General features: G+C 37.8%; 1 protein-coding gene across 2 annotated transcripts; it reads right to left on the minus strand.

Annotated features, from left to right (window-relative positions):
* Positions 1-2177: 2177 nt before the first annotated feature.
* cnot3b (CCR4-NOT transcription complex, subunit 3b) lies at positions 2178-20288 on the minus strand. 2 transcript variants are annotated; one of them, XM_065287926.2, is made up of 18 exons: positions 20135-20288; positions 18358-18421; positions 18104-18171; positions 17311-17385; positions 16980-17069; positions 16410-16538; positions 16178-16273; positions 14905-15124; positions 14702-14829; positions 14434-14487; positions 12775-13621; positions 12456-12558; positions 12070-12211; positions 9442-9538; positions 5529-5727; positions 4829-4961; positions 4495-4620; positions 2178-3512 (listed from the first exon to the last, which is right to left on the minus strand). In XM_065287926.2, the coding sequence occupies exons 2-18, from the start codon at positions 18380-18382 to the stop codon at positions 3414-3416; spliced, it is 2631 nt and encodes an 876-aa protein (XP_065143998.1). In that variant the 5' UTR covers positions 18383-18421; positions 20135-20288; the 3' UTR covers positions 2178-3413. The 2 variants fall into 2 exon arrangements, with proteins under 2 accessions (XP_065143998.1, XP_065143997.1); XM_065287925.2 differs by having other exon boundaries at positions 14702-15124.
* Between the last annotated feature and the right edge of the window lie 310 nt (positions 20289-20598).

The raw sequence follows: 20598 nt of genomic DNA on the forward strand, positions 1-20598 counted from the left end.
AAGATGTAGGCTTCTTGCTTCTCCGTTGCGCCGTTGGTTGCTGTGGCAACCACAGCATCTCGTGATATCTAATAAAGGATTTGCGCAGTTTCAGAGAGTGATGTCTTTCTCTCCAAGGTTGACAAGTGACTGTTGCTATTCTCGACATTCATGTGTATTTCTTATTTAGTGACCCCCAAAGTATTTGTACTCTAAAAATACACTTACAACGAATGAACAAAATATCAAACCAATTTGGATTTATTTATTTCTAAAGAAAGATGGCAAAAGCACAGGTTTCAAAGAAAATATTTGGAAAAACTTTAAACTACCAGATAAAGTTGACTTTTTTTTATAAATTCAAGCATAATTGCATTAACGTTTTTGTTAACAAGGCAAAACCAGATACATTGAAAATTATGATTTACTGCAGCAGTTTGCTGTAACTTACTGTAGTTTTAAAAAAAATGTATTTAATGGCAATAGTTTGTTAAAAGATAAATGAACATTAAACATCAAGAAGATCTACAGGAGAAACTATAAAAATACCGCATTATGCAAAGCGTTTCTGGGAACCAAAATCAGAAAAAAACCTGAAAACGGTTGATGAGGATTTCTGGTTCCCAAAATGCTTTGCATGATGCTGTACTTTATCATTTTATTATGTAAAGACAAGTTAATGTTTAATATTAATGTTTCTTTGAAATCTGTTGCCAATAAATTAATCAATTCAAATCTACAGTAAGTTACTGGCAAACTCCTGCATAACTACAGCAGTTGTTACAGTGTATAAATGTATTAAAGATGGGAAAATCTGACTTTTTCAATGTTTAAGTGCTATAATTGGGTCCCCAGCGCCCCTGTCAACCTACAAAATGTGGAAAACATCAACCCATTAAGTTAGTTTTGCTAAACCATTCTCTGCAAGAATGTGAAAAAATAATTCATTGAATTTGGCTCCCTTTGTGATGTCAGAAGGGGATAATACTGCCTATTAAACTGCACTATCCAACCACGACACTGCCATTTAGTGCAGAGATCAGCTCTTTCGCATTTAAAAGGACACACTAAAACATTTTTGCTCACATCTACAAAGTGGCAATTTTAAAATGTTATAATAAAATATCTATATGGTATTTTGAGCTAAAACTTCACATATGCACTCTGGGGAAACAAAAGATCTATTTGACATCTTAAAAAAGTCTTGTGAAATGTCCCCTTTAAATAAAAGTTGACTGTAAAGTTGATTCGAATAGGTTTATGTTAAGTTTATTGTTATTATGATATTGCCAAGTGTATTACTACATTACTAAATGATTGTTACTACATTTACATTGGCCGAAGTTTTGAGTACTCGTCCACTTTGTAGACCTACTTCCAACCCAGATTAAAATATAAATGATTGTGATTTTTACAGTGAAAAGGCAAGATGGTTTCAAGAGGCATTCTGAAGGAGACAGCATTGTTCTCAATATCACACTGGCGTCTGAAAGCAACACACTTTAGTACATGAGGAGTATGAGCATCCCAATCTGCAGTGACATGAAAAACAGAAAATCTTTGTACTGGGGCATGGCATTACTCCCTGTCTTTTCTGAGGCAATGATGAGGTCAGTCTTGTAGTGAACCTGCCAGCAGCACTACAAGCCTTGGCACGCATACACACACATATATACAAACAAACAAAACCAGATGACTCAAACGGGCCTGCAGCCACTGGTGGTCCAAACCTAATGCATCACAGTCACACACAAAAATAAGATGACATACGAACATGGCGTCATGCAAAGACGAGTTCAAAGAAGGTATTTTGTTTTAGTGTTTACTACTGTGAGCTATATGACTATACTGTAGATCACCACAATGAATATATCAATCTGTAGGACTAGTCCACTCAAAACTTGATTTTATTTTATTTGTTGATTTTATTTTACTTGTTGATATGTTTTATTATCGTTTAAAATGTTAACATACATAAAAGAATCCAGGCTAATATAAAAATATGTAATAAATATTAAAATTGAGGCTATTAATAGTATGTGCTTTGGCGGGCAACAGACTATGTGTGGGCAACCTGGTGCCCATGGGCAACATGTTGGAGACCATTGCTCTAGATATTGCCATGCAAATAAACAATATTGTTCAAATTCCCAGCAATAAAAAAAACTCAAGACTCCCTCTTTTTGAAAAGTAATTATTTTATTTATATTTTACAGTCTTTACTTTCATTGCAATGGTTTTATTTACTCCAGTCCACTTCACGAGTGTAATTTCTCATGCCGTTCAAATGAAATCGGGGAGAACAAACGTTCTGTACAACACTTTTCCAGTTAGGAAAAAATATATATATACTTCACATTTCTGCTCTCTTCCACACGCTCATCGTGAAAGATAAACGTTGCAATAAAAACAAGATGGTGTGCATGGGCATTTTGTACTAGTTGAATGCCTCTAATTTTGACGAATTTAAAATTTTAAAACAAATGGCCACATCCCGCTCAGCAGCACTAAATTATCTCTGGTTGCAAATCCGTACAGCACAGACAAAAAGGGGGAACAATATTTTGCATGAAACGCTGGAAATTTCTGAGTATGTCGTAAGACATACAGTGTTAAATGTGAAATCTATGCGTCCTTGGGTTCTAGTGAAAAATGTGACAACACTGATATATATTTAGCCTAATAATATACACGTCGGTTAATTCCCTTTCTTAGCCCAAAAAAGCTATATATATTTATATTAAACACAGATCACAGAGTCTTTATCACAACCTCACAAATTCTGAGAGACTTGGTTTCTTTGCTATTTGTAAATGCCTATAAACACACCTTTAACAGTATGTGCTTTAGCTGGGGCTCAAGTCTCTCATCACAGTGGTAGCAAAGTTAGAAATATCACTAATAAAACACAGGGCATGTATTATAAAGCGCATATGTATGAATTAAATCCTGCGCTTTTTTGGGCATGTCTGCATGGCAAAAAATGGTTATGCCATAAAATTTAAGCTGATGTTCACTTCAACGGTATTAACGCTTATTGTAGCTCAGAAAATGCTTTTACCGCTTATGCAGTTTAATGTCGCGGCTAAATCAATTCTGCAGACCTATTTGTGTATTTTGTAATCTTGCTGCTACTTCAAATATTGCTTTGGTGCAATAATGCTCCGTAAAATTGCAGGACCTAAGGTGGGTGTGAGAAGTTGAGATTCAATGCTGTCAGGTCTAATGGAAGTAGGGGGCGGGGTCACAAAGGGAGTGGCACGTCAAAGGGGACGATTGGAGCCCCAGATGCTTTTTGCACCAGCGAGACATAAAACAGCCCCGCACATTCATCTGGGTCTCCACTTTTGTGAATGAAAGAGAGTGTGTATGTGCGTGTTGATTCAGTCCGGAATGTCGGCAGAAGTCTTCCGTTCTTGGTGTTTGTCTGTTTGTCACTGAAGGTCTCGGTCTTCGAGATATCTATACTCGAATGTAAATCCTTCTTTCTTCCTCTGGCCCCATTTCTCATAGTCGAAGTAAATGTATGTCCCCTGTAAAAAGATGGAAATAATTAAGTCATTAAATAGTTCACGGTTCGGATGACCACAAAATAAATACAGCGTACTGTATACGCAGCCAAATTCTGGCTCTACTATATGAATGTCTCAACAGAAATCGAGACTCATGAGACCAGGCAACATTTTTCCAGTCTTCAACTGTCCAATTTTGGTGAGCTTGTGCAAATTGTAGCCTCTTTTTCCTATTTGTAGTGGTACCCGGTGGGGTCTTCTGCTGTTGTAGCCCATCCGGCTCAAGGTTGTGCGTGTTGTGGCTTCACAAATGCTTTGCTGCATACCTCGGTTGTAACGAGTGGTTATTTCAGTCAAAGTTGCTCTCCTATCAGCTTGAATCAGTCGGCCCATTCTCCTCTGACCTCTAGCATCAACAAAGCATTTTCACCCACTGGACTGCCGCATACTGGAGGTTTTTCCCTTTTCACACCATTCTTTGTAAACCCTAGAAATGGTTGTGCTGGAATATCCCAGCAACTTGTGAAAGCAGATTGAGCAGATTGTGAAATATTCAGATGACCCTTCTGGCACCAACAACCATGCCACGCTCAAAATTGTTTAAATCCCCTTTCTTTCCCATTCTGACATTCAGTTTGGAGTTCAGGAGATTGTCTTGACCAGGACCACACCCCTAAACGCATTGAAGCAACTGCCATGTGATTGGTTGATTAGATAATTGCATTAATGAGAAATTAAACAGGTGTTCCTAATAATCCTTTAGGTGAGTGTATATAGGTGTTCTCCATTATCAGACACTTTCGGTCTGGCTGATGGCAAATAGCACATTTTAGTGTGATTCTGCATTGGCCTCTCTATATTTAAATATAAGGCATGAGCAAATCAAGTGACTGCATTTTCATATAATAATATTATTTGATAGTGTTCATCTGGGATGGTGTATAAGGGTGAGTAAATTAGAAAAACAATGTACGTCTAGTTTTCAGTGTGAAGTGTGACATACTTGCTCGAACTCATCCGTGATGGTCTTAGGCTCCTCGTGCCTCTGGAACCACATCATGTACTTTGTGTGAAACCGCCATGACTGCTTCTTCAAGGCCTTGGCTGCTAGATACTGTGCCTTCGTACCCTAGAGAAAGGACTGATCAGTCATTCACCAGCAATATGCCAATAACAAGGGACTGTAATCTGATCGTAATCTTTCTCCAAGATCAATAAAGTAGCAGTCAATCAAATGCGAACCCTAAGTGCTGACTGAAGGACAAATCAAACGGTTTGTAATTACTGAGGATTCAAGGATGTTAACCATTTGAAGTGCAGTAAAGACAGAAACGCACCTCTAAATAGTAAAAGATGAAGAAGAGGGTTTCTGTAGACAGTCTCTGGTAAAACTCCACAGTGTCAGAATGAGAAGGTGGCACCTGGTGGTGGAAAGGCAGTGTTGGGCAGGGGTTCCTCATCAGGTACTGCCTGCGTATCCGAAAGAGAAGGAAACGATCATTTCATAATACAGATGAACAGAATAAAAACAGATGTAAAACTGATGTAAAACATCTACATCTTATGGTTCCCCAGACTTTAAGGCTGTCAGAATTAGGGCTGTCACAATGATTAAATAATTGTCTCATCGCGTTTGTTTGACCTCATTGTGATGATTTCAGATCACCGCAATGATTGCATTTCTCTCTAAAAAACACAAGGGGGAGCTGCAGCACCTGTATGGACGAGACTGTATCAAATATGTGTTATGTGTATTAATATTTACTGCCAGGTAAACCTTCCAAAAGATTTAAATAATCACAACAATATGTGAACATTATTTCATAAACAAAGAAAAAACATTTATGAGAATTAAATGTCAAAGCAAAAAAATAGACAATTAATGGTCATAACCGTCAAAGCCCTAAAACAGGCAATTAATCGCCACAATCGCCTCAATTTATTAGGCAATTAACCGTCAGCCAAATTTCATAACCGTGACAGCCCTAGTCAGAATCAGTGAGCACTAAGGAATTGTATATGTGTGGAGGGGCGCACCTGATCCTCTCTGAATCAGACGGGCGAGGCATGTGCGTCCAGGCAGACTCTTGCATGGCTTGCTGGTAGAGCTGCTCTTTGGAAAGGGGGACAGGGCCCAGTGGGCACACACCCAACGAAGGGGCGATGTTCACCTCCGTCAGAATTAGCTGAGGAACTGCAGGAGTGCCCGAAGGAGTCGTAGAGCTGGGGAAGATATCTGGAGAGAGGAGAGAAGGAGAATGCAGTATGAAGAATATAGAGAGATAAACCTGTTTACAGCTGGTTTTTAAGGGAGACTCCACTTTAAAAAAAAATATGCTCATTTTCCAGCTCCCCTCGAGTTAAACATTTGATTTTTATCGTTTTGGAATCCATTCAGCTGATCTTCGGGTCCGGCGCTTCCACTTTTAGCTTAGCTTAGCACAAGCCACTGAATCTGATTAGAACAATAGCATTGCGCCCAAAAAAGTTACCAAAGGGTTTTGATATTCAAAATTACGCAGCAGTCATAAATAGTCCCCTTAGTATCTTTCAATAGTAGGGCTGGGCAAAAAAAAATATCGATTTTTCGATTAATCGTTTTTTATACATGGTCGATTCAGAATCAATTCTCAAGAGCAGAATCGATTTTTTTTTCCTGCAAAAAATGAATGTAAGATTAACGTTAATCAAATTACTAGTCTTCTTCACTAGATGTCACCCTCTTTTTTGCCTTGCGCGATGATACCAAGGAGCATAGGTGTCATTTACACTGGGGACGCTGGGGACATGTCCCCACCACTTTTTGAAATGGCTGATTTTGTCCCCACCACTTTTTGAAAGCATTTGGTTAAAATGTTCTAAAAATTAAACAATACCTGTGCGACTTACACTGCAAAAATGACTTTCTTACTTAGTATTTTTGTCTTATTTTCAGTAGAAATATCTAAAAATTCTTAAATCATGATGTATTTTCTTGATAAGCAAAATGACCAAAGAAAATAAGTCTAGTTTTTAGACAAAAATATACAATTTAAGTGAATTTGTGATTAAAACAAGCAAAAATATCTGCCAATAGGGTGAGAAAAAAATCTAAAAATAAGATTTCTTTTTTCTTAAACACTTAATTTAAGCAAAACATTTTCACCTCATTGGCACAAATTGTTTTAAGCACAAATTCACTCAAATTGTATAGTTTTTGACTAAAAATTTTGCTCATCAAGAAAATACATCTTGATTTAAGAATTTTTAGATATTTTTACTGAAAACAAGACAAAAATACTAAGATTTTTGAAAATCTTAGTATTTTTGTCTTGTTTTCAGTAAAAATATCTAAAAATTCTTAAAATTAAGATGCTTTTTCTTGATGAGCAAAAAATCTAGTTTTTAGACCAAAAATATCAAATTTAAGTGATTTTGTGCATAAAACAAGCAAAAAAATCTGCCAATGGGGTAAGCAATTTTTTCTTGAATTTTTCTTGAATTTAGTGTTTAAGAAAAATTTTCAAGATTTTTTGCTTACCCCATTAGCAGATTTTTTTGCTTGTTTATGCACAAAATCACTTACATCTAGTATTTTTGGTCTAAAACTAGACTTATTTTCTTAGGTCATTTTGCTCATCAAGAAAAAGCATCTTAATTTAAGAGTTTTAAGATATTTTTACTGAAAACAACACAAAAATACTAAGAATTGTTTTTCTTGAAAATAATTTTTTGCAGTGTACAACTGGTTTTGTGGTCCAGGGACACATATGTTATGTTGTGTGCTTTTGTGTGTTTTCTTTTACATAATAATGAATTTCATTGTAATCATTGACTTTACGCGCTGCTGTTTTCTACAGTATGGTGCTTTGGCACTGTTCGGTTGAGCTGGTGTTGTAGGGACTGTTAGATGTGCAGTCGACATTGTTGAGGGTTTTATGCTGAGTATTTTCGTGTTGTTGACTGGCCTACTACGCTATGCCCATTTTTGATGGGCCGTTATTCAAAATTTTTCCTGTCCTGCTGTAATGTTTTTTTTTCATCTGATCTTTTGTCCCCACCACTTTTCAAAACAAACTGACGCCCCTGCCAAGGAGCCTGTCATTCTTTCATTCAGTGCTTAAAATGGCAGTTTTAGGTGCTTCATCGACGTTGATGCCACCTAAACATAAAAAAAGTAAGAGGTATGGAAGCATCCAGAGAACCGGAATCGAAAATTGAACCGAGAATCGGAATCGAATCGATTTGATAGCTTGTGAATCGAAATTGAATCGATCTGGAACATCTGAATCGATACCCAGCCCTATTCAATAGCAGGGTACTATTTTCAGTCACTACGTAATATCATTGCACCTCCTGCAGCCATGTTATGGCAGCAAAGTCCTTGATTATTACGCTAGAATGAGAGTATAGTTCCTAGTAGGGGTGGCACGGTCCATGAAAAAAATCCGAACCGTTCGGTTCGCTTGTCTCGGTTCGTAGCGCGTGTGTGCTGCACGGTTCAGCGGTTCATGGCATGCGCAATGTAGTCTCATGCCCTGTATGTGACCTCAGATTGCGTGTTTGCCTTTCGCGCGAAAGAAGAGGTGACTGGTCTGGAGTATAAATACTGCAGGTTATGTTGCGTGTAGAAATGGCAAGTGGGAGAGAAAAGGAAGTCTGCCCGCAGTTGGAGGATGCGCCAGCGTCGTATAAGTTTGGTGTGTGGAAACATATTTTTATTTCATGTTACCCATGATGACAGCTGAAATAAAACAATAGATTGAACTGCAGTCTATGGGTTGAATGTGCTCGAACAGCCACAGGAGACCGCCTTAATTCTCTCCGACCATTTATCTAATCTGAGGTACTGAAAGTTTTACGTCTTTTCGTATTCAGCGCTATTTTTAGCCTTTCATTGATAAAATTAAAGCGGCTGATTTCCGCGTAGTTTCATTTTGCTAGCGTGTGAAAGTTGCGCGATCTTATTTCAGAAATTTCCCCTCAAAGTAATCAGGACAGAAGTGGTCAAAAGTGGACAAAAGAGACTTAAAGAGATTTAAATATTACAGGTGTAAAGGTTATGTTTCTCTCTCGTCCACATAAACTCTCAGTATTAAAGCAGCCTCTCAGTGATAAATCTAAGAGGTACACTGAAGTTGGCATTTTAATAAATGCAAGTTATCTTTGTGTGCTAAAAATGCACATAAAGTTTATGTAGATGGCAATACACATTCTCTTTTTTGCCAAATAAATGAAAAGCGTGTTGAAATCATCAATGTCTTCCCTCTTGCTCTATCAAAATCTCATCTGGCTTTCCTCAGAGATGGTCCCAATAATGTGCTTAAAGTCAAATTCAGTTTGTGCATGATTACATGATATTACTTTTTTTTAATACTGTATCCTAAATTATGGATAATTAATACATCAATAAGATAATACATTTCTAGAGTGTTAAAAATTTAAAGAAAAAATAACAACAAGAACCGTACTGAACCGTGACCATAGAACCGTGATACGAACCGAACCGAGGGTTTTGTGAACCGTGCCACCCCTAGTTCCTAGCCATATCTGCCTAGAAAATTGCAACTTGGTACACGACGTAACTACAGAAGAGTCAAGTTTAAAATAGGAAAATATCGAAACTCTATGGTTACTTTTGAGAGCAATGCTAATGGTCTAATCAGATTCAATGGATTGTGCTAAGCTATGCTAAAAGTGGTAGCGCCAGACCCAGAGATCGGCTAAATGTATTACAAAACGGTAAAAATCAAATGTTTTACTCTAGGGGAGCTGGAAAAAATGATCTATTTTCAAAAAAAGTGGTGTCCCTTTAAAAACAGTCCCAAGTTACTTAATCATAAAGGCTACAACCTTAACCAAAAACAGAACGAAGAGAAGTTAACAAGAGAAACTAATATAATTTTAGACACATTTATACAAGGGTGAATTACTGAGAATAGGATTAAAAGAAACATGTGAAGAAACTTACCACTAGTGATATGTAGTGCAGACAGCTCTCCTTCTAACCCTGAGCCATGAGCAACCCTCTCTGCCATGGATTTTAAAGAGCTCAGAGGCTCCTGAGGCTGCAGAGACCAAGAACAAGGGGCAAATACATTTAGCGAATCTTCGTGGTTCTTGATACAATGTTAGTATGTAAGCCTTTAGTAAAGATGTTTAATATGAATATTTAGCAACATTGGATTGTATTTCTCAAGTAAACCGTTCAAACTGTTTATTAGAATGTACCAAGCAAATAAATATTAAATGAGTTATTGATTTATGTTTGTCTGTTGCCAAATCATTGATTAATGATCATTTCACAGCTTTTGAACAGCAATCCAGGGTTAATCCTGTAAGCTTTAGAGCAGGGTTTATAAACAAGTAGGGCGGGGCGATATATCGAGTATTGGTAAAATATTGGGCTTTTCCCAGCGGGACACAAGATGAGACAATACACTGCAAAAAAATGACATAGTATTTTAATATACAATTTAAGTCAACTTGTGCTTAATACATGCAAAACAAAATATATCTGCCAATGGGGTAAGACATTTTTTTATTTATGGCTTACCCCATTTGCAGATTTTTTTCTTGTTTTAAGCACAAATTCACTTAGATTTAATGTTGTTTGTCTAAAAACAAGGCTTTATTTCTTAGGTCATTTTGCTCATCAAGGTTGCTTCCTTAATTAAGATATTCGTATTAAAACAAGACAAAAATACTAAGTAAGAACATAAATTTTGCAGTGTACCGTCTTTATATGGGTATGATCTTATATGACCCTCCTTTTGAACAAAACCTTTGCCATAAATGTACACTGAGGTCAGATGTAAGTTTTCCAATTCCAGAAGCACGCAAAGGATGCACATACCACATTTCAAAATGTCAAGTGTAAAACGCTCAAAAGTGGGGTTAAGCAAAAGGATAACTTGGGGTAAGAGCAGTGTAAAAAAGACTAGGGGTTGACCGATATGGATTTTTTAGTGCCGATGCAGATTTTTAGCCGATGACTGATACAGGCTGCCGATTTTCTTGAGCCGATACTGCTTTTGCTCAATCAATTTACATCATAAAAATGACACAATGATGATGCCAAATGTTACAAATCTCGCGCATTACGTAATAATATTACTTTTCTTAAGTAATGAGTAAAATAACGCATTACTTTATAAATGTAAACATTAATATTTGAGTTACTTTTTTTTTAAAAAGTAATGCGAGTTACTTTTCAGTTTAATTAATTCAATTTAAATAAACATTTTTTTACTATATTAAACTGAACATATTAACATAGAATTATACACTCTGTGCGTATGATCAGCTGTTAGACAGAGCTTTCAATGTTCTCATGGAAAGGTTGGTTGTTTTTAGTCACATGACCTGCAATCGCTTGTGGCTTCCAGCACTCTGTCTGTAATAATGCCGGAAAAAAATCGGCGAACACGGCAGCCACGTATCGGCCGATGCAGATACACATAAAACTCGCAAATATTGGCCCAATATATCGGTCTATCACTAAAAAAGACTTTCAAACGAAAAACCACAGCATGATTTATTGTATCATTTACTTTATGGTGTAAAAAAAACATTATTATATTAACTAACTAACCCTAACATATAAGAACAATGTGCTAAGCCACTAAGGTTTACTGTGTGCGGTGTTAAATTTGACCGCAAAAGTTAACTTAGTTTTATGCTGCGTACACACCAAAAGTGAATTTAACCATTTATGCGAGTAGATTAAATACAAAGTCAATGCAAAGATGCGAACAGACGTGAATTCGCACAGGGCAATTGTTGCAAACAAGTTCTATTCAAATTTGCGTGACACAAAGTTAAAGTGCACCTATTTCATTGCTAAAAAGTGTATTTGGTATCATACAATGTGTTTGTGTTGTTTATGGTTAAAGAACACATTATTTTACACATTTTGTACATTTTTATAGCTCCAGATTTCATACTCTTCCTGAAACGCACAGATTTGAAAAGCTCTGTGTCCCTGATTGGCCAGCTAATCTGGCCTTATTACTTCTGATGTCAGCCGGAAATGTGACGCTTCTTACCATGTTTGAAAGATTCGTTTGCTATCAGGAGTTAATTTACAGGCTGTGAGTCCAAGCGAAAGGAATTATGATAATGTCGGTCTTGTTTACATCACCACTCCCAGGAAGTAAACTGTTGCCTACAATCCGTGTGTTTGTTTTAGTCCAAGAAAAGAGATTTACGTTGGAAACATTAACTCATATCATCGTTTACTTTGGGGTTTGTACCTTTTGCATATCGTTAACATTGCTAATACACACTTACACAACAAAGGAAATTTAAAACGTGAATTGGACAATATGTGCTCTTTAAATCCCACGAGTAATATTGACGTTTCATAGGACGCACACACGTTGTCGTTACGTGCCTGAACCAAAGTGAACTTCCAGTCTGTACTTATGTATTGAATGGAATTACTTTTAAATTGTGTGCATTTATGACTACACAAAGACAAATTAGGCATAGTTTTTGTCGTCATAGTTTTCCCGAATGGCATGTTTTACCTGGCCATTCACAAAAACTATGACGTAAATTAATCATCAACAAAATTAACGCAGATTGTGTGACTGACCTTGATGGTGTCGACAGCCTGTGTATACGAGTGAGGACCATTCAGCAGGCTTACACCAACTGGTTTACTTTCGCTGTATGATGGAGAGGGCGAGCTGGGCGGCAAAGTCATCAACCCCAAAAGGCTGGACCCATTGTCCTTACTGTTATGACAGGAGGAAGAGTAGCATTTAGAATAATTGTTTTAAAGAGACACAAATTTGCAGTTTAGCAGCTTTAATAGAAAACAATTAATTTTAAAATCATAGTCTGTTTTATTTATATAGTGATTTTTTTGCACACTGCTCCTCACTTGAGCCGTTAAAAGCAAAATATCTCAATATTTATGTCCGTATGTGGTTAGTGAATAGAATGAATTAGTGTAGAATAAAATAAACCAATACTCACGGCTGATTTGTTGACGAATTTAAGGAGGATTGGCTGTTTTGTGATTGGCTGACACTAGTGAGGGTGGAGTCTGACGTGCTGTCTGCTACCACGGCACTATAACCTGAAAAACACATATCAAACTATTTTAGTCTTTTCTTCCAATAGTACATAATTAAAGATGCAATCCACAACTTTTTTAGCAGAAAGCTCAAATAATAAATGATTTACAGCCAAGCAGACAGGTCTGAACACTGATTTTTACAAATTTGGACAAAAATTTGCAGCTTTATATAAAAAAAATGTGTTTCTTTTTAATGGACAGATGGGCTGAACTTACTTGTACCACCATTTTGTTTCGGTCCACTTGGCGGCTGAGGTAACACTCCACTTCCCATACCCGATGAGCTTGTAGTCCCAGAGGTCCCTATGTTGCTGCCTATTACTCCAATATTGCTCCCTGGTGTCAATCCTCCTCCCACAGGGCTAAGACCCACCAGAGGCTCCACAACAGACTGTGTCGACCCAAGACCGAAAACACCTGAGCCCAAGAGGTTTGTGGACCCTAGACTTCCGTTGGGTCCCAATGAGGTTACAAGTCCACTTGAGCTGGTGCTGCTGACATTCGTCCCGAGAGACCCCGACAGCCCACCGCTAACTGAACCTGATGCGGCCGCTTGCGCGTAAGGCGTAGATCCGCTCAAAAACCCAGCCATGCTGCTTAAGGATGCCGGCATCCCTGAAAGTGCCAGGCTGGGGATCTGGTTCGCAACGCTCGTTGTTGTTGTTGTAACCTTTCCCAGGCCCAAAACAGAGGTGGAACCCAACATACCGGTAGGCTGGTTTTGGGAGATGGGCGTTTGAGGGCTTGGTATGCTGGTTGTGGGTGGTGAGGTGGAGATGGGTGTTGGGAGTAAGATACTGTTGATGGAGGCAGAGCTTGTGCTGGACTGGGAGGGGGTTTTGGGCTGGTGCTGAAGTTGGTTTTGCTGTGATAGTTGCTGGGTTGCTGAACTGTAGCTGCTAGAGTTTGGAGGAGAGACTCCCATGTTGCCCCCTGATATTGAGCTTCCACAGCTGGTGATGGTTGCCATTGAGATCGAAGAGTTTGAAGAGGCTCCCGAGGATGACGATAATGAGGACGAGGAGGATAGCGATGAAGATGGATTTCCATTCTTGATAGGTGACTGCAATAAGAGAGGATTTGTCAGTTCAATGTTGATACAAAAGAATACGAATCTTAACAGTATGATCTCCGGGTCTGGCGCTACCACTTTTAGCATAGCTTAGCATAATCCATTGAATCTGATTAGACCATTAGCATCGTGCCTAAAACAATAACCAAAGAGTTTCGATATTTTTCCAATTTAAAACTTGACTCTTCTGAAGTTACATTGTGTACTAAGACCGATGGAAAATTAAAAGTTGTGATTTTCTAGGCAGATATGGCTAGGAACTATATTCTCATTCTGGCGTAATAATCAAGGACTTTGCTGTCATAACATGGCTGCAGTAGGCGCAATAATATTACGTAGTGCCCAAAAATAGTCCCCTTTGTATCTATCAATAGCAGGGACTATTTTCAGGCACTACGTAATATCATTGCGCATCCTGCAGCCATGCTACGGCAGCAAAGTCCTTGATTATTACGCCAAAATGAGAATATAGTTCCTAGCAATATCTGCCTAGAAAATCACAACTTTTAATTTTCTGTCTGCCTTAGTACACGTTGTAATTACAAAAGAGTCAAGTTTTAAATAGGAAAAATATTGAAATTCTTTGGTTATTTTTTTAGGCGCGATGCTAATGGTCTAATCAAATTCAATAGATTGTGCTAAGCTATGCTAAAAGTGGTAGCGCCAGACCCAGAGATCAGCTGAATGGATTTCAAAACAGTAAAAATCAAATGTTTAACTCTAGGGGAGCTGGAAAATGAGCATATTATCTACAAAAGTGGATATTAAAAAGTGTCCCTTTAATAGAAAACATTTTTTCTTACCTGACTGATTTCGCTGTCTGTCGAACGACCTCTTTTCTTTTCATCTTCCGAATTCTCAAATGGCACAAATAAGGAAAAAAGATGAATAAACAATAATAAGTTCTGACTAATACAAAAACATTTATATCAGTTTGTTTACACAGTCAGAATAACTCAATATGTACCATGTAAGTACCACGCATAACAATTTGTACTCATCTCTCGTTTGTAAAAACAAAAAAGCATCACAACTCGATGTATAAAATAATTGAGAGAAAAAGCAGCTTACCGTAGTGCAAGTAGCTGGCGAGACAGGGATGGGGGAAGAGGATGTCGTGGAAGTCGGCGTAGAACTGGAGTGCTGGAAAAGTTCATCGTCCATGTTGCCTGGCGGAGATGTGGCCACTACTGGCTGGGCTGGATGGTGAAAAATAATTATGATCGAGAACAGAACATTCAATGCAATCCTTGTCCGCAAAAACAAAAACTTACTTATCTCCTCCATATCAATGTCATCGTAGATGAACTCGTTCTCTTCGAAGTCTGGATCCTGAGAAGAATCAAGGTAGTATTCTACATCGTCTTTAATCTTGCGGATAGCGTCCACCTGTATCGAATCGTTGTCCAGCATTCTCAGGATAGTCTCGAGCATGCGAATGTGAAACCGGTGCCGCTCGATCATTCGTTTTAGCTCCTCGATCCGATCCTGCTTCTGAGGTCACAGCATGGAAAAAAGTCATTGAAACTCCAAATGATGTCATATGATGAGTAAAACAGATAATAAATGGTATTTTCAAGGCACAATATGTAATTTCTCAGGTTACTAGAGATTGCTAAATAAAAATGGGCGCAGCAGTTCGATAACATTGTTAAAAAGCGTGGAATGATAGGAGTTGTAGTAGCGTCCGTAGGAATCGATCTGACAGGACTCACAAATCCTGTGCATGGATGACGTAATAAAAAGAGTTTTTTAAAGTAACATTATAACGTAAGGCCGACAGTGTGGCTTGATGGAAACAACCAGGAGTGACTTCAGTATGCGAACAACTACATATGGCACTGCGCAGATTGTTCAGCATTATGACAGCGAACTATCACAAGAGTACTGCTTTGAAATCGCTCTCAAAATACTTTGATGTCAGACCGATCGGTCTGCACAGGATTTAGGAACAGTTTATAAGACTGCAAATTTAATTCTCAGATTCAAACATTGTTGAAAACATTTGAGATAATGTAAGCTATATTCTGCCCTACAAAGGCAAAAGACCTTAACTCGCTATAGTGTAGAACTGAGAAAAATGACTTTAAAGTTTAGACTTTTAGTGACTTTAGTTTATTTTCTTCTTGATTTTAATTTTCTTGAAAAAACAACAAAATGGACTCAAGATACTTATCCACATGATAAAGGAGGTCTTGAATGTCCCAAAAATATCACAAACTAATTTTCGACCAAAAATGAAGTTACTGCCTTTTGCCTTTGTAGGGCAGTATTGTAGTATCTCTTCTCATGTCTGCAGAACCTTTAAATGTTTTATTTTCGCAGTTTCTCTAATTCTCAGTAATTTCGCATGTGAAAGAAATGTCATGCCCACATGAAGAAAACTGCGAGAAAGCTGGTTAAGGTGTTTACATGCAACACGAAATAGGGGTTATCAGCAAAAAACTTCCTGTGCTGATAATTTTTTGCTTACGCCGTTTATGGGCTTTCCCCAATAAAATTATTTTTTTAGCTTTTTTACTAAATGGTGGTAGAAAAGTAACTTACCTCCTTATCTCCTTTTTTCTTCTTGGTCTGGACGGACAGTGACTCTACCTCACTCTCAAACTGATCCACTTGCATGTTCAAAGTGTCGATCATGCTCTGAACCAAACAAAAGTACAAATCAGAAGTGTGGCATCATAAATTATGCAAAACAGGACATAATACCATTGGTTCGAGATAGGGATCATGCTGAGAACGTCATGAAATCTTTTTCAATTGCACGTTTGATTCTTACCGTTAACCACTGCCCGATCTCTTCTTTCTCTTTTTGTGCAGGATCAACTTTCTGAGCGAGACCGAGTCCCTCTTTAGAGTACGCTTTCGTTTTGGTCTCCCGTTCAACAATTTTAAAACGCTCCATTTGCTGAAAGAAACAGAAAGCCCATCTTAAATTGCAGTTAAAAGTACCTGCGATGAGGGATGCCCACTAAGGCCATCTATCATCATTACTCTGTGAAATAGCCTAATCATACAAACTTTATTCCGGCCAGAATTTTAGCAAACCTCTGCCTTTGTATAATGACAAAACTGCACATGTCTGCTTATTTAAATTTAGAAATAGCATTGTTTTTTAATTTGAATGTATTTTATCTTTACAGTGTTATCCTTATACTTCTCTCCTAGACACAGGTCCCAAAAAGCATAAAAAGGTCTAATGTACCTCCCACATATCCAAAACTCATGAAATTCCTAGTGTACTTCATACACTAAAATCAAATTTAAAGTTTTAAAATCATAAAAACTGACGTTATTCATGAGTTTGATGTCCTTCTGTTACAACCAAACAGGAAGGTCACGAACTTACCGTTTCTATGAGTTTTCGGTTTTCTACTAGCTGTTTTTTGTCTTTGATCTCATTGGAGGCGACCCACGTCTTAATCTGGTCTCGAAGCCGCTGCGGAATCAAAACAGGCAGATGTAGACAGAACATAAAAAGAAGAAAAAGAAAATGAAAAAGAGTCGGACGCCTGAAATCAAGCATGCATAGACTCGTCCTGTGGAGTCAAGCTCAATGGACACGCGCACATGTCCCCTACACTCTGGAAAAGCCAATGCATTCAAATTATTTTTGGGCTTCCAAGGGTGGAAACACACTTAACTGTACTCATTCACTTATAGGCTAAGGAAAATCTCACCTGTAATTTTTTTATTTCTTTCTTGAGGTCTGCTTCATATTTTTCTTTTTGATTGGCATTGGCTGCATTGTGGAGCTGATGAAAAAAACACAGACATACAGCTGACCAAAACATGATCATTTCTAGAGATGGGGGGGGCAAGGTTGGCTCAGGTGTCTAATATTGAAGACGTGAAACATGGATGGTTTTCAATTAAGTGCAAAGTCTTGAAGAGGTAAGAAAATGGGTCAAATATATGGTACAAAATGTAAAACTGATGCCCAGTCTCAATGTATGAGAGGACGATCACATGATGTGTACCCTCTCCTGCTAGATGGTTTTGCAGGAAGGCAAATATACACCTGGGCCAGCTAACCTCATTTTCCAAGATAAACCATAAAGAGATGCAATAACATCTCTGTGCACTTAATCAGAAAGAAATGGAAAAAGCGCTAAAGCGCTTTTTTAAAAATGAAATATTTACATGGAGGTAGTTATTGTCATATTCATTACATTATTCAAATTCAATCACTGTGGCAAAGGGATTCAAAGTCCTTTTTTGTGTGTGTTTTAATGGAAATGCTGAGCAAGGTTGTTGTTGTGGCCGTGTGCGTTTTAGCGTGCAAACTGCCTCACCTTGCAAAAATTTAAAAGTGGAGCGTTTTTTACTTTTAAATGTGGTTTTAATCATCCATCTAAATACTGATCAGTTCACCCCTTTCCATGTCCGGAAAGGGGTTGATGTACACTACATTTCATATCATAAAATTTGATATTGAACCCAATACAACAATACAATGTATCAGTTCCTTACCTTTTTCCAAACGTCCTCAAACTGCTCTACACCTTCTGCAACTTTCTTTAAACATCTGTCTATTTCACCTGTAGACAGACGAGTACAACTTTAGTAAATGACACACAATGTGATACCAGGCACATCAGAAATGAGCAGTTTAGGATAACGTAATTTACTATCTTCCAAGAAGGCTAATAAACATATAAGCTTTAGGACTGTGGGAAAAACTCCAATATTAGATTCGAACTGAAGGTTTTCTCATATGCGATTACCTTGAAGTTTCCTTTTATCAGCCATGACGTCTCGACTATGATGTTTTCTTCATGCCTTCTTTTACTGAAACAAATAAATAAATAAAACAGTACATAAATGAAACACTATGCTCTATTTCTGGTCATTCATGTATACATACACAATGCATGCATATAAACATTACATACGCTGCAGATTTGTGACTGTGGCTGAAGATTAATAGTCTAAATCTGAGGTTAGTTTGATTTCAATAAATCATTTCACATGACCTTACTCAGTCAATATTAAAGATATCAAAATGTATAATTCCACAGAACATTCTTTACATTATGTTAGAAGAGTTTATGTAAAAAATGCCTAAGAAGATACGCACTGGGATGTACACAAAAACTAGTGTAAAATTCCATGAAATATAATTACATGCTATTTCGGTCTCACTTTAGACCATACATTACTTGGTAAAGACTTACAACAATGCATTATTGACATGTCTAAAAGGCTCATTGTTCATCCCACTTTGTTTAATAACAAACACAAATAAACATGTAAGGCACACCACCATTCACTTTCACTGTATTGACAACAGAGGAGCATCAATATTATTACGTATCACGTGTTCGAAAGTATTTGCAACGCAGAATATTTTTTCATTTGCGAGTGAACTAGTTTTTTTAACCTCAGATGAGTGGGATTCATGCCTTTAGCAAACAAAAAAAGCTTTTGATGTATGCCACCAAAAACTGTCTTTGAAGCCCTACATGTATAAACAGCTTTTTTTAGTCCCATTTCAAAGACTATGGCGCAGTTTTGAATGTTTAAGCTGCCTTACTTTGAATCTTAACATATAACAGTGCCATTGTTTTGTTTCAAAATAAACACCAGTATTGTTTTTGTAATGTAAATTTGTAAAAACGACATAAATGCTTAAAATAACCAAGGCCTAGTACTGGATTAATCTAAACCCTGTCTGGGAAACTGCCCCTAGCATTCACACACACACACAGACATTTTTGGTACAGCACTTATGAAACCGCATTTAAACTTTAAATTTCTACTTACTTAAAGACACTTTTGCTTACATGCTACCATAAAAGACATCTCTACTCTCTAGAAAAAATGGATACTGTCTAACAAGTGCGGCAAGTGTCAATACAGTCAGAATTTTCATACACCTACATTTCGTTTGGCACCATTTTCTAAAGCATTGATGCACCTCAATATAGACTAATATGTGGTTTAAGTCATCAGTAGAAATGTGGCAGCTGTTCAAAAGCAGTCACAAAGTGAACCTACTGAAAATATTGTAAAATGTAGACATGCTGTCACCTCAACGTCAATCAAAGTTATCTGACACATCGTCGCGCGCATCCCCCGAATTCTCGCAACAATGTAGCGCGTGCAAGCACAACAGCTGGTATTTCAAGACCATACGTTAGCTATTATCTACCATGCAATGTATATACAGTCTTAAGTTAACGTTAAACCCCCAAACCTCACAGCCCCGATGATGAGCGCTCATTAAAGCAGTTGGATGTTTAAATGGTGATGGATATGAACCAGAGCCACTGTCTGCATGCATGTGGATTCTCTTATTTATCTGTTATACGGTTATGATACTTTTTCTGCTCTGATAATATACTACGGTCACTTCAGTAGAGTTAGAAAGCTCGCGACCCATTCCGGTCTGCCGTGAACGCGACCGGCTCGAGCTTTTTGGCTTGGATACTAATTGGACGGGAAAGAGAAAAGAGAGGCACGTAATATAAACGACGCTTTCACGACGCAAGGATGCTTTACCTTATTTTCTCGAGTTTCACTCTTCCTCTTAATATTCCTTTCGGCTCCGGCACAATTTTCCAACTTTTTACGCTATATTTTTATTTCCTATTATTTCTATTCGCCAAACAATCACTTCGCGCATCAAAGATGGCCACCAGGAACACCTCCTCCGCTGGTGCGCTGAAGGCGTGTGAACACGCCCACTTGCGTGCCATTGGATGCCGCTCGACGGCGCTCATCTTTCATTGGATAAGAGCAGCTGTCGATCCATTCCCACTGCTTGACAGTTTCCGTGCATATCGGGTGATGGTTGGTGTATCTGGAGAGGTTAAAGGTGTACCGGGATGTCTTAAAATTATCCGACGTAATTTATGGCCTTTGATGAACAACAACTGCAAGGATTGAAAGTCTATTTATAATCCGTCTTCGATTAGTGACTTGTGTTTATGAATATAAATTTGTTTACGAAATGCTTATGATCT

The sequence above is a fragment of the Paramisgurnus dabryanus genome, chromosome 19 (assembly GCF_030506205.2).
Source record: "Paramisgurnus dabryanus chromosome 19, PD_genome_1.1, whole genome shotgun sequence".
Taxonomy (NCBI): Eukaryota; Metazoa; Chordata; class Actinopteri; order Cypriniformes; family Cobitidae; genus Paramisgurnus; species Paramisgurnus dabryanus.